This window comes from Stegostoma tigrinum, chromosome 8 (assembly GCF_030684315.1).
Source record: "Stegostoma tigrinum isolate sSteTig4 chromosome 8, sSteTig4.hap1, whole genome shotgun sequence".
NCBI lineage: Eukaryota > Metazoa > Chordata > Chondrichthyes > Orectolobiformes > Stegostomatidae > Stegostoma > Stegostoma tigrinum.
In genome coordinates, this window is record NC_081361.1 from 93,028,480 (window position 1) to 93,042,359 (window position 13,880).

The window sequence follows — 13,880 nt, forward strand, 5'->3', positions numbered from 1 at the left end:
TAGGTGCGGAAGAGGGACTGTTCCACGTAACCTACAAAGAGGCAGGCATGGCTGGGGCCCATGCGGGTGCCCATGGCCACCCCGTTAGTCTGTAGGAAGTGGGAGGAGTCAAAAGAGAAGTTGTTGAGGGTGAGGACGAGTTCGGCTAGGCGGATGAGGGTGTCGGTGGAGGGGGACTGGTCGGGCCTGCGGGACAGGAAGAAGCGGAGGGCCTGAGGCCATCTGCATGCGGAATGCAGGTGTATAGGGACTGGACGTCCATGGTGAAAATGAGGTGTTGGGGGCCAGGGAATTGGATGTCCTGGAGGAGGTGGAGGGCGTGGGTGGTGTTACAGACGTAGGTGGGGAGTTCCTGGACCAAGGGGGAGAAAATGGAGTCCAGATAGGTGGAGATGAGTTCGGTGGGGCAGGAGCAGGCTGAGACGATTGGTCGACCGGGGCAGGCAGGTTTGTGGATTTTGGGAAGGAGATAGAAACAGGCCGTGCGGGGTTGGGGAACAATGAGGTTGGAGGCTGTGGGTGGGAGGTGCCCTGAAGTGATGAAGTCATGAATGGTGTTGGAGATGATGGTTTGGTGCTCGGGTGTGGGGTCATGATCGAGGGGGCGGTAGGAGGTGGTGTCGGAGAGTTGGCATCTGGCCTCGGCGATGTAGAGGTCAGTGCGCCATACTACCACTGCGCCACCCTTGTCTGCGGGTTTGATGGTGAGGTTGGGGTTGGAGCGGAGGGAGCGGAGGGCTGCCCGTTCTGCAGGGGAGAGGTTGGAGCCGGTGAGAGGGGTGGAGAGGTTGAGGCGGTTAATGTCTCGACGGCAGTTGGAGATGAAGAGGTCGAGGGAGGGTAGGAGGCCTGGGGGTGGTGTCCAGGAGGAGGACTTGTGTTGGAAGCGGTTGAAGGGGTCAGTGGGGGGAGGGTTTGGCTCCCGGTTGAAGAAGTAGGCATGGAGGCGAAGACGGCGGAAAAACTGCTCTATGTCCAATCGTGACTGGTATTCGTTGATGTGTGGTTGTAGGGGGACAAAGGTGAGCCCCTTGCTAAGGACTGACCGTTCGTCCTCAGTCAGTGGGAGGTCTGTGGGGATGGTGAAGATGCGGCAGGGCTCAGGGTGGCTGTCTTCTCTGGGGTTGCTGGCTGTGGAGGTTGTGGGCGGAGCGATGAGGTCGTCGGCTGTGGGCGGGGTTCCGTCGGCGTCGGCCGTGGGCGGGGATCCGTCGGCGTCGGCCGTGGGCGGGGTTCCGTCACCTCACCATCAAACCCGCAGACAAGGGTGGCGCAGTGGTAGTCTGGCGCACTGACCTCTACATCGCCGAGGCCAGATGCCAACTCTCCGACACCACCTCCTACCGCCCCCTCGATCATGACCCCACACCCGAGCACCAAACCATCATCTCCAACACCATTCATGACCTCATCACCTCAGGGCACCTCCCACCCACAGCCTCCAACCTCATTGTTCCCCAACCCCGCACGGCCCGTTTCTATCTCCTTCCCAAAATCCACAAACCTGCCTGCCCCGGTCGACCAATCGTCTCAGCCTGCTCCTGCCCCACCGAACTCATCTCCACCTATCTGGACTCCATTTTCTCCCCCTTGGTCCAGGAACTCCCCACCTACGTCCGTGACACCACCTACGCCCTCCACCTCCTCCAGGACTTCCAATTCCTTGGCCCCCAACACCTCATCTTCACCATGGATGTCCAGTCCCTATACACCTGCATTCCGCATGCAGATGGCCTCAGGCCTTCCGCTTCTTCCTGTCCCGCAGGCCCGACCAGTCCCCCTCCACCGACACCCTCATCCGCCTAGCCGAACTCGTCCTCACCCTCAACAACTTCTCTTTTGACTCCTTCCACTTCCTACAGACTAACGGGGTGGCCATGGGCACCCGCATGGGCCCCAGCCATGCCTGCCTCTTTGTAGGTTACGTGGAACAGTCCCTCTTCCGCACCTACACAGGCCCCAAACCCCACCTCTTCCTCCGGTACATTGATGACTGTATCGGCGCCACCTCTTGCTCCCCAGAGGAGCTCGAACAGTTCATCCACTTCACCAACACTCTCCACCCCAACCTTCAGTTCACCTGGGCCATCTCCAGCACATCCCTCACCTTCCGGGACCTCTCAGTCTCCATCTCAGGCAACCAGCTTGTAACTGATGTCCATTTCAAGCCCACTGACTCCCACAGCTACCTGGAATACACCTCCTCCCACCCACCCTCCTGCAAAAATTCCATCCGCTATTCCCAATTCCTCCGCCTCCGCCGCATCTGCTCCCACGACAAGACATTCCACTCCCGCACATCCCAGATGTCCAAATTCTTCAAGGACCGCAACTTTCCCCCCACAGTGATCGAGAACGCCCTAGACCGTGTCTCCCGTATTTCCCGCAACACGTCTCTCACACCCTGTCCCCGCCACAACCGCCCAAAGAGGATCCCCCTCGTTCTCACACACCACCCCACCAACCTCCGGATACAACGCATCATCCTCCGACACTTCCGCCATCTACAATCCGACCCCACCACCCAAGACATTTTTCCATCCCCACCCCTGTCTGCTTTCCGGAGAGACCACTCTCTCCACGACTCCCTTGTTCGCTCCACACTGCCCTCCAACCCCACCACACCCGGCACCTTCCCCTGCAACCGCAGGAAATGCTACACTTGCCCCCACACCTCCCCCCTCACCCCTATCCCAGGCCCCAAGATGACATTCCACATTAAGCAGAGGTTCACCTGCACATCTGCCAATGTGGTATACTGCATCCACTGTACCCGGTGTGGCTTCCTCTACATTGGGGAAACCAAGCGGAGGCTTGGAGACCGCTTTGCAGAACACCTCCGCTCAGTTCGCAACAAACTACTGCACCTCCCAGTCGCAAACCATTTCCACTCCCCCTCCCATTCTTTAGATGACATGTCCATCATGGGCCTCCTGCAGTGCCACAATGATGCCACCCGAAGGTTGCAGGAACAGCAACTCATATTCCGCCTGGGAACCCTGCAGCCTAATGGCATCAATGTGGGCTTCACCAGTTTCAAAATCTCCCCTTCCCCAACTGCATCCTTAAACCAGCCCAGTTCGTCCCCTCCCCCCACTGCACCACACAACCAGCCCAGCTCCTCCACTCTACCCACTGCATCCCAAAACCAGTCCAACCTGTCTCCGCCTCCCTAACCTGTTCTTTCTCTCACCCATCCCTTCCTCCCACCCCAAGCCGCACCCCCATCTACTTACCAACCTCACCCCACCTCCTTGACCTGTCCGTCTTCCCTGGACTGACCTATCCCCTCCCTACCTCCCCACCTATACTCTCTCCACCTATCTTCTTTTCTCTCCATCTTCGGTCCGCCTCCCCCTCTATCCCTATTTATTCCAGAACCGTCACCCCATCCCCCTCTCTGATGAAGGGTCTAGGCCTGAAACGTCAGCTTTTGTGCTCCTGAGATGCTGCTTGGCCTGCTGTGTTCATCCAGCCTCACATTTTGTTGTCAAGAACAGACAGGTCAAGGAGTGAGGGTTCAGAAGTGGAGGATTATAATGCTAGGCCAACAGAAGCTCAAAGTTAGGGTCATAGACTGAGCAGAAGCAAACAGGAAGGCTGAGGAGATGGTAAGCTTCATTAGGAGAGGAATTAAACATAAAAGCAATGCTCACAAACTGTGAAGCTGGATGAACACAGCAGGCCAAGCAGCATCTCAGGAGCACAATAGCTTTTGTGCTCCTGAGATGCTGCTTGGCCTGCTGTGTTCATCCAGCTTCACACTTTGTTATCTTGGATTTTCCAGCATCTGCAGTTCCCATTATTTCTGATAAAAGTAATGATACTGTGCTTCAGTTATCGACTGCGTTGGTCTAATACTGTGCACAATTTTGGACTCCTTATTTAAAGAAGGATGTAAGTGCAATACAGGAAGTTCAAGGAAGGTTTATTAGATTGATATCTGGGATAATGGGTTGACTGTTGAGGAAAGGTTAGACAGGCTGGGTGAGTTTTCATCAGAATTTACAAAAGCAAGGGATGATTTGTTCGAAATGTATATGCTCCTAAATGGTGTTGATTTGATTCAATTTATTGTAGTCACATGTACCTAAGTACAGTGAAAAGTTTTGTTTGGTGAGCAGTATAGACAAATCATAGCAAACAAAGACATAAAGATCTAGGGTGCTAAAAGAGAGTGAGGCATACAAGTTTACACTGCACAGGAGGTACGCAAAGCAACATTATTTGAAGTTAGAGAGGGCCATTGGTCAGCCTAATAACAGCAGGGAAGAAGCTGTTCTTGAACCTGTTGGTGCGTGTATTCAAGCTTCTGTTTCTTCTGCCTGATGGATGAGGTAGGAAGAGGTTAATGAAAGAGATCTGGAAGGTGAATCTGTGATTGTGAGTGAGGCCAGGCGAGGCGACACAGTTTTAAAGTGAGGAGCTAGGCTGTATGAGGAAGTGATGGCTTCGTGGTATTATCCCTAAATTCAGAGGTCCTGGTAATCTTCTGCACATCTGGGTTCAAATCCTGTCATGGCTGATGTAGATTTTGAATTCAATTTAGAATAATTTCTGGAATTAAGAGTGTAATGATGACTGTGAAACCATTATCAATTGTCAAGTAAAGCCCATCTGGTTCATTAATGCCTTTCAGGGAAGGAATTCTGCTGTCCTTAGCTGGCCTGGCCTACATGTGACTCCTCATTCCCCTGTGTAAGAAATGCTGGCTTAGCCCCTAGTGCCTATGCCCAATGAATAAGAAAACAAAATGGCCCTTTTGGGACAAAGATGTGGGGAATATTTTCCTTCTGGAGTGCAGTGGGTCTGAGGGTGTTAAAACAGCTGTATTAATCTCCTTCACATTAATGGTCCCCATTAATGGATATTGAATTTCCCACCTGTCCTTTATCCACTCTTTTCTCTACCCAACTGTTGCTCTCTGTGTCTCTCTGGACTCAATTCCCACCTTAGGGTGGCACGTTGGCTCAGTGATTAGCACTGCGGCCTCACAGCACCAGGGACCCGGGTTCGATTCCTGCCTCAGGCAACTGTCTGTGTGGAGTTTGTACATTCTTTGCACATTCATTGCACATGCGTGGGTATCCCTCCCACAGTCCAAAGATGTGCAGGCTAGGTGGATTGGCCGTGCTAAATTGCCCGTAGTGTTCAGGGATGTGTGGGTTATAGGGGGATGGTTCTGGGTGGGATGCTTCAAGGGGCGGTGTGGACTTGTTGGGCTGAAGGGCCTTTTTCCACACTGTAGGGAATCTAATCTAATGTTTACTCCTCTCACCCCCCTCCCCTGGCCCACCATCTTTAGCATATATACCAACATTTTCTAATCTACAAAACAGTTCTGAAGAGGATTCACTGGACCCAAAACATTAACTGTATTATGCTTGCGGAGTTTTTTGTTCCAGCAATTTTTATTTTCATTTCTGACTTCTAGCAGCTGTTTGGGGATTTTTTTTTGATGAATTAGTCTTTCATTTCATGACTATGGGACCCTGCTGTGCTAAAATTGGCTGCAGCCATTTTTATTGATGTCAATGGTGACCGTAAATGTTTAGGAGTTCCATGGAATGAAACACTAGGTGGAGTAATTGTATATGTGCCAAGTTTCACCGTAACAATAGTTCAGAAAAATAGGTACACAAATAAAAACAGAAAATTCTGGAAATGTTTGGCAGGTCAGGCAGCATTTGTTAAGAGAGAAATATCTTCAGGCTCTCTCCCCATTGAACATTGTGGAGGTTCACTCTCTCCACAAACTGAAGCTCAGACTCCAGCTCATCAACTCTGAGCCAGAGTTCCTCAAGCAACCGACACTTTCCACAGACATGTTCACTGCAAACCACAATGTGGCACACCATCTCCCAAAACGTGCATTTACCACACGCTGTTGGGCCCTGCATTACTGTTCTATTTACTAAATTCTTAATTTTATATTTGAAGTCCAGTGACACTTCCTCAGGACCAGGATATGAGTGGTAAGGCAACGTCACCATAGGGCTGCTCTCTCATTACAGAGAGACATTGGTGGTGGTTTGCCCTGAGGGTCACCACACCTCAGGTGAGGGGAGAGATGACAGGGAGTGTCCTTCATGGTAACCTCAGCCAGTGCAGGAATTGAACCCATAGCTGTTGAACCAACTTCACTAATTGACCTGCATCAGCCTGAACAGACCCCAAAGTGGTCTTTGCTAACTGAAGAGCATCGATTGAGTCAAAGTTGACCATACCTTCTGGCACCTGCCTTGTTGCTGGCAAAATGCCAACAGTGGGTGATGGGCAGCTGTTGGGACTTTTGTTCTCTGGCAGCTCCCTGAAATTATAAGCCTCTCCCAACTGCCTCCCAAAGTGGGCCTTCTAATTGCTAGCATAAATTCTTAAATGCTGGCTGATCCAGTTAGACAAGCTCTGAGACAAATTCTTCATTGTTGAAGTCCACGACAACGAGGCAACAGAAAGCGCTGATTTCAATATTATTTCTAGATTGGTTTTCTAAACCTGTCTTCTTCACAGTTCGTTTTAAGAACTGTCGCGGTATTTGTTTGTGTACTGGGACCCGATCATTGATGCATGACTCGGAACATTTTACCGTGCATGTTTTTTTGCAATTAATGTCAGGTCTCAGTCTGAGGAAGAAGGAAAGCTCAGCGTTAATTGCTTTTGGTCACCTCATTTGGAATTTTTGACATGAAACCTTGAGCTGAAAGTCGCCCCAAAAAGTGATCCCGGTCCAAAAATACTTGTGATCCACAAGTTGAACTGTCACATATCCGGTAATAGTTAACGTGCAGGTGCAAAATGTAATAATGTAGGCAAAAAGAATGTTTGTGTATATGCGTATGCTTGTGTATACTGTGTTCCTGAGTATATTTAAGGCTGGGAGATGTAAATTCTACATCATTTGGGGAATCAAAGGGTTAAGGGGGAAAAGGAAGCAAAGCGGAAATAAGCAACAGAGATAGTAGGAACTGCCGATGCTGAAGAATCTGAGATAACACGGCGTGGAGCTGGATGAACACAGCAGGCCAGGCAGCATCAGAGGAGCAGGAAGGCTGACGTTTCAGGCCTAGACCCTTTTTCAAAAAATCTGAAGAAGGATCTAGGCCTGAAACGTCAGATTTCCTGCTCCTCTGATGCTGCTTGGCCTGCTGTGTTCATCCAGGCCTACAACTTGTTCCTATTTCTTATAGTTTTATGTTTTGGTTATATTGTTTGGGAGATGGAGTTAAAAGTAGGCAAGTCTTGCTGTAACCAGATATAGCATACTGCGAGCAACTTTAACCGCCAGGATATATTTGTGTTGGAGTTAGTTTCTTCTGAGGAGTGATTAAGCAGATTGGCAAATACCTATCAGAGTTTAAAAAAAGACAAAAGATATTTCTTGTATTAATTTAACAGTCTCAGATGGCATGCTGCTGAGAACATGTTTCTCCTCTTGAGAGAGTCTAGATCAAAGGAAATGATAGTAGGAACTGCCGATGCTGGAGAACCTGAGATAACATGGCGTAGAGTTGGATGAACACAGCAGGCCAAGCAGCATTAGAAGAGCAGGAAAGTTTGACGTTTCAGATTGGGACCCTTCTTCAGAAATGGGGGAGGGGAAGAGAATTCTGAAATAAATAAGGAGATGGGGGGAGGCAGGTAGAGGAAAAGATAGGGTGAAAGGAGACAGACAGGTCAAAGAGACGGGGTTAGAGCCAGTGGAGGTGAGTGTCAGTGGGGAGTTAGGGAGGGGATAGGTCAATCCAGGGAGGATGGGCAGTTCAAGGAGGCGGGATGAGATTAGTGGATAGGAGATGGGGGTGGGGCTTGAGGTGGGAGGAAGGACAGGTTAGGGAGACTGGGATGAGCTAGGATAATAAAATGTGAGGCTGGATGAACACAGCAGGCCAAGCAGCATCTCAGGAGCACAAAAGCTGACGTTTCGGGCCTAGACCCTTCATCAGAGAGGGGGATGGGGGGAGGGAACTGGAATAAATAGGGAGAGAGGGGGAGGCGGACCGAAGATGGAGAGTAAAGAAGATAGGTGGAGAGGGTGTAGGTGGGGAGGTAGGGAGGGGATAGGTCAGTCCAGGGAAGACGGACAGGTCAAGGAGGTGGGATGAGGTTAGTAGGTAGCTGGGGGTGCGGCTTGGGGTGGGAGGAAGGGATGGGTGAGAGGAAGAACCGGTTAGGGAGGCAGAGACAGGTTGGACTGGTTTTGGGATGCAGTGGGTGGGGGGGAAGAGCTGGGCTGGTTGTGTGGTGCAGTGGGGGGAGGGGATGAACTGGGCTGGTTTAGGGATGCAGTAGGGGAAGGGGAGAATTTGCTTGGCCTGCTGTGTTCATCCAGCCCCACACTTTGTTATCTGGGATGAGCTGGGCTGGTTTTGGCATGTGGTTGGGGGAAGGGGAGATTTTGAAGCTTGTGAAGTCCACATTGATACCCTTAGGCTGCAGGGTTCCCAAGTGAAATATGAGGTGCTGTTCCTGCATCTTTTGGGTGGCGTCATTTGTGGCACTGCAGGAGGCCCAGGATGGACATGTCGTTTGGGGAGGGAATTGAACTTGTTCACGACTGGGAGGTGTAGTTGTTTGTTGCGAATTGAGAGTAGGTGTTCCGCAAAGCGATCCCCAAGCCTCAGTTTGGTTTCCCCGATGTAGAGGAGGCCATAACGGGATACAGTATATAGCATTGACAGATGTGCAGGTGAACATCTGTTTGGTGTGAAAAGTCTTCTTAGGGCCTGGGATAGGGGTGAAGTATAGGGGCAGGTGTAGCACTTGCTTCGGTTGCAGGGAAAAGTGCCGGGGGTGGTGGGGCTGGAGGTGAGCGTGGAGTGAACAAGGGAGTCATGGAGAGAGTGGTCCCTCCGGAAAGATCATAGGGTGGAGAGGGAAAAATGTCTTTGGTAGTGGGGTCGGATTGCAGATGGCGGAAATGTTGGAGGATGATGCGTTGGATTTGGAGATTGGTCGGGTGGTACGTGAGGATGAGGGGGTTTCTGTTTTGGTGGTTATTGCGGAAACATGGTGTGAGGGATGAATTGCGGAAAATGTGGGAGACACGGTCGAGGGCATTTTCGATCACAGTGGAGGGGAAGTTGCGGTTTTTGGTAAAAGAGAACATATGGAATGTTCGAGAGTGGAATGCCTCATCTCAGGAGCAGATGTGGCGGAGGCGAAGGACTTGGGAATAGGGGATGGCTTTTTTACAGGAAGGTTGGGGGGGAGGAGGAATATTGTAGGTAGTTGTGGGAGTCGGTTGGCTTAAAATGGAACACAAGGCGGCGCCAAAACAGTCATCAATAGCCATGGGTACCCACATGGGCCCACGCTATGCCTGCCTCTTTGTAGGGTACTTGGAGAAATCCCTCTTCCAAAGCTACACTGGCTCTTTCCCCCATCTCTTCCTGCGTTACATTGATGACTGTTTCGATGCCGCCTCGTGCTCCCACGAGGAGCTCAAACAGTTCATCCACTTCACCGACACCTTCTGCCCCAACCTTAAGTTTACCTGGACCATCTCTGACACCTCTGTCTCCTTCCTGGACCTCTCTGTCTCCATTTCTGGCATCCACCTGGAAATCGATATCCATTTTACGAAAATGCCCTCGACCGTGTCTCCCGCATTTCCTGCAACTCATCCCTCACACCCTCTATCCTCAATAATCTCCTGATCTCTCTTGATCAGAGGTTTCAGAATAAAGGTGTCTCATTTCAAAAAGAAAGACGAGGAGGAATTTCTCCTCTGAGGATCAACAATAGAGGTTGGGTCATTGAAAATATTCAAGATTGCGGCAGATAGATTTTAAATTCACAAGGATTTCAAGGGTGGGAAAGAGGAACTCAGGTCATGATGGGACCAGACTTAATCCGATTGAATGGCAGAGCAGGCTCACGCAGACCAAAGACCCACTCTTGTGTCACTGTCACTGGGTGACATGGCGGCTCAGTGGTTAGCTCTGCTGGCTCACAGCACCAGAGACCTGGGTTTAATTCCAGCTTTGGGTGACTGTATGGAGTTTGTGTGTTCTCCTTGTGTCTGTGTGGGTTTGCTGTGGATCCATCCCACAGTGAAGATGTGTAGAAGATTGGTCATGCTAAATGTTGGGTTGTAGGGCTGGGTCTGCGTACGATGCTCTTTGGAGGGTCAGTGAGGCTATTTTTTTTGTACAGCAGGGATTCTATGACCTGATTATCGAGCTGAAAGATCTTAGCCAGTGGTGAAATTCCAAATTTGCCATTTCCCACAGCTGGAACAGTTCAACAAGTATAAGAAACTTCCCCATAATATACTGGGTTGTGATTTCAAAGGTGCTAAATTTGACATAAATACAGTCATAGCGTCATACAGCAGAGAAACAAACCCTCCAATCCCACTCACCTAAGCCGACCAGCTTTCCCAAACTAATCTAGTTCCACTTGCCTGTGTTTGGCCCATATCCCTCTAAACCTTTCCTATCCATGTACCTGTCCAAATGACTTTTAAATGTTGAAATTATACCTGCATCTATCACTTCATGGTACCTTCCATATAGGTGCGAAAAAGTTGCCCCTGAGGTCCCTTTTAAATCTTTCCCCTCTGACTTTAAAACCGTGTCTTTTAGTTTTGGATTTTCCCTATCCTGGAGAAGAGACTTTGACTATTCACCCTATCCATGCACCTCATGATTTTATAAACCTCTATAAATGTTTGTAAATTTTACATGCCAACATTGAGCTGAAGAATAGTCATTGCTTCTGCTGACAACTAACTTATTTTCTACTTCATTTCAGGTATCTGTGGCAACGATAGGGAGCTTAAATGCGGGCCCAAAAGCAATAACTTCACTTCTCCTCAGTGTTCGCCTGGCTGCCTGGAATCAGATCTTAGATCCCTGGGTTTACATCTTGCTTCGGAAATCAGTTCTAAAGAGAATTTGGAAAATTACTAACATGTGCATGGGGAGGCAAAACATTAGACTTCACAACTGGAACTGTAGCTCACTTCAAAGCACCATTAAGACAGCTGCTATGGAAAGGTCACTGTCTGCCACTAAAAGACCATCACAGATATCGAGAATAAGTTAAAACAAGTGATAATTTGTTGTCTATAACTGTGTGTTATATCAGGGCTGTTGAAGCCATAACTGGGCCTTCGAGGCTTACGAACCTTGTCAAGTCCAGCCTTCCAACTGTTTGGTCTCAATTGTGCTTAAATTTCTCATTGACTGGCCTGAGCCCTCTTTGAACATAGTGGGTCTGGAGGTTTGAAAAATAAATCACAAATCACAAACCCAAGATCTGTTACTAAAGACCACCAACAGAATACCTGCAAAAAAGTTGAAATGCTAATTTGCATTTTATTTGTGGCTCATGGAGTTGTGCAATATTCACATTTGGTTCATGGAGGTAACAAGGTTGGACATCTCTGCAAATTATAATTGTTGATGTATTTGCACAGTTCACTATTATAGAATGGAGGTCTTTATATCGATGCTCTCAGATAGATGTATATGAGCTGTCTTTATCATCTTTGTTTTCCATAAATATATATGCACTTTTAATCTGCTTCCAGGACTCTAGTAGACAAATCTTCAAACAGAAATTTCTGAGTGTAATTGCTGGTGTCATTTGAAATGTAGTAGCACTAGGAGCTGGCAGTGTTTCAGCAGGCTGAATGGCCTTCTGTGCTTTAAAATTTCCATAATTGTTTGACTTCTCATATCTATATCACCCCCTGATGCTCTCCTCAACTCATAGAAGGCCTTTAATATGAAATTTTATGGGTAGACGCACCAGCTTGCTGTACACAGAAAGATCCCAGTGATGGCTGTGTAGTGGAGCAGATGATCTGTTTTGTTGGCGCAGGTTTAGGGAGGCTTATTGACCATGATTCTGAGAGAATTGGCTGCTCTTCTTCAAACAGTGCCATGGAATCTTCTGCACCATTCTTGTCAATGCAGTCCTCCACAGGTACTGTATTGTAGCTTCAACCTGCTCATGTCCCAGCTTGGAGCTTGAAAACAAGTGAACATTGCGGGGGCAAACTGGTCCTTTTTTTTTTCATTTGTTCATGGACTCAGGGCATCATTGAGCTTGGTCAGTGGTCATTGCTCATTCCAAATAGCCCACAAGACAGTTGAGAGTCAACCACATTGCTCATGGGTTGGGAGTCACATTGTGGAGCAGAGCAGGTAAGGATTCCAGTTTCCTTCCCTAAAGGGGATTAATAGAATGGATGGATTTTTCCTGACAGTGGATTCATGGTCATCAGTGGACACTTAATTCCAGATTTTTGTTGAATTCACAATCTGCCATGGTGGGATTTGAACTCAGGCCTCCAAAGCAACAGCCCAGATAATGGCAACTCATATTCCGCCTGGGAACCCTGCAGCCATATGGTATCAATGTGGACTTCACCAGTTTCAAAATCTCCCCTTCCCCCACTGCATCCCTAAACCAGCCCAGTTCATCCCCTCCCCCCACTGCACCACACAACCAGCCCAGCTCTTCCCCCCCACCCACTGCATCCCAAAACCAGTCCAACCTGTCTCTGCCTCCCTAACCGGTTCTTCCTCTCACCCATCCCTTCCTCCCACCCCCAGCCGCACCCCCAGCTACCTACTAACCTCATCCCACCTCCTTGACCTGTCCGTCTTCCCTGGACTGACCTATCCCCTCCCTACCTCCCCACCTACACCCTCTCCACCTATCTTCTTTGCTCTCCATCTTCGGTCCGCCTCCCCCTCTCTCCCTATTTATTCCAGTTCCCTCCCCCCATCCCCCTCTCTGATGAAGGGTCTAGGCCCGAAACGTCAGCTTTTGTGCTTCTGAGATGCTGCTTGGCCTGCTGTGTTCATCCAGCCTCACATTTTATCAGCCCAGATAATGGTCTCTGGATTAACAGCCCAGTGATAATGCCACGAGTCCATTGGCTCCCGTATATCTTCTAGCTGCCTCATAGCCGTGCAATACGCTTGCAAAACAATCTCTAGCAATGCACTTAGAACAGAAGCAGGCACAAGGTAAGAAAAACTGTCAATGACAGACAGATTTGGAAATCATAGAACTGAAGTGATCTTGCCCTGCCAAGTGCTACGTGCATTGCACATTATCTCTCAGATTGCTCATAACCTCTTTCATTTCTCCCTTTGCTTGCTACCAATCATTGACCAACTCTTGAGTTGACAAATCCCTCCATGTCAGGGTTCAAGTCAAAAGCACAGACATGAGTCCTTGATTTGAGGCAATGCCATTGGCAGTGACCAGGGGTAGCAAATGGGCATTGATGTCGGCGGTTGAAAGTAAGTGGCTCTGCTGTTGCAACAACTCTGTGATCTGAGGACATTGTTGAGGGGGTAATGTCCAGAGGGCAGCGAGGATTTGAAATTGACAAACCTGCATAGGCCGGAACACTTAGAACCTAACAAAATAAAAATGCAATGCTTTCAGAAAAGGAGAAGATAAAGGTCAAAAATTAAAAACTGATTCGGTTTGAAAGATTATGGAAAATCATCAGAGTTGATCATTCAAAACATTATAAGGAGCAACATTAAGATCAAGTCCTCCTGCCTGTAGGGGAGTCATTGTCAGTTTCGGCATGTGTCTGAAGATCTGCACGTACACATTGATCATGAAGCAGCAAGTGCATGGTATTTGAAGTTTATGCTTTGGATTGTATTTTCTTTGTAAATATTGACTCAATATTCTTGTTTTGATACCTGCCATATTTATTTATTTCTCTGTGAATTTAGAAGCTGGGCCTGGGATGATGGAGTTGAACCTGCTCGATGTGAACAGTGGTTGGGGAGAGGGGTAAAGGTGGACACACATGTCACACCACACCTGACTTTTATTTCCGTTCTTTCAATGGAAGAAGCAGATGAGTTGCATTTATATCGTGGCTTCCACATCTGCAG

General features: G+C 48.8%; 1 protein-coding gene across 1 annotated transcript in view; it reads left to right on the forward strand.

The window, feature by feature from the left end:
• The window catches only part of LOC125456523 (prostaglandin F2-alpha receptor-like), a 35,806-nt gene extending 23,386 nt beyond the window's left edge, over positions 1-12,420 (forward strand). Inside the window, exon 3 of the mRNA XM_048539710.2 lies at positions 10,756-12,420. Within this exon, the coding sequence (XP_048395667.1) occupies positions 10,756-11,049 (294 nt within the window). The 3' untranslated portion in view covers positions 11,050-12,420. The remainder of the gene's footprint in view (positions 1-10,755) is intronic.
• Positions 12,421-13,880: the final 1,460 nt, after the last annotated feature.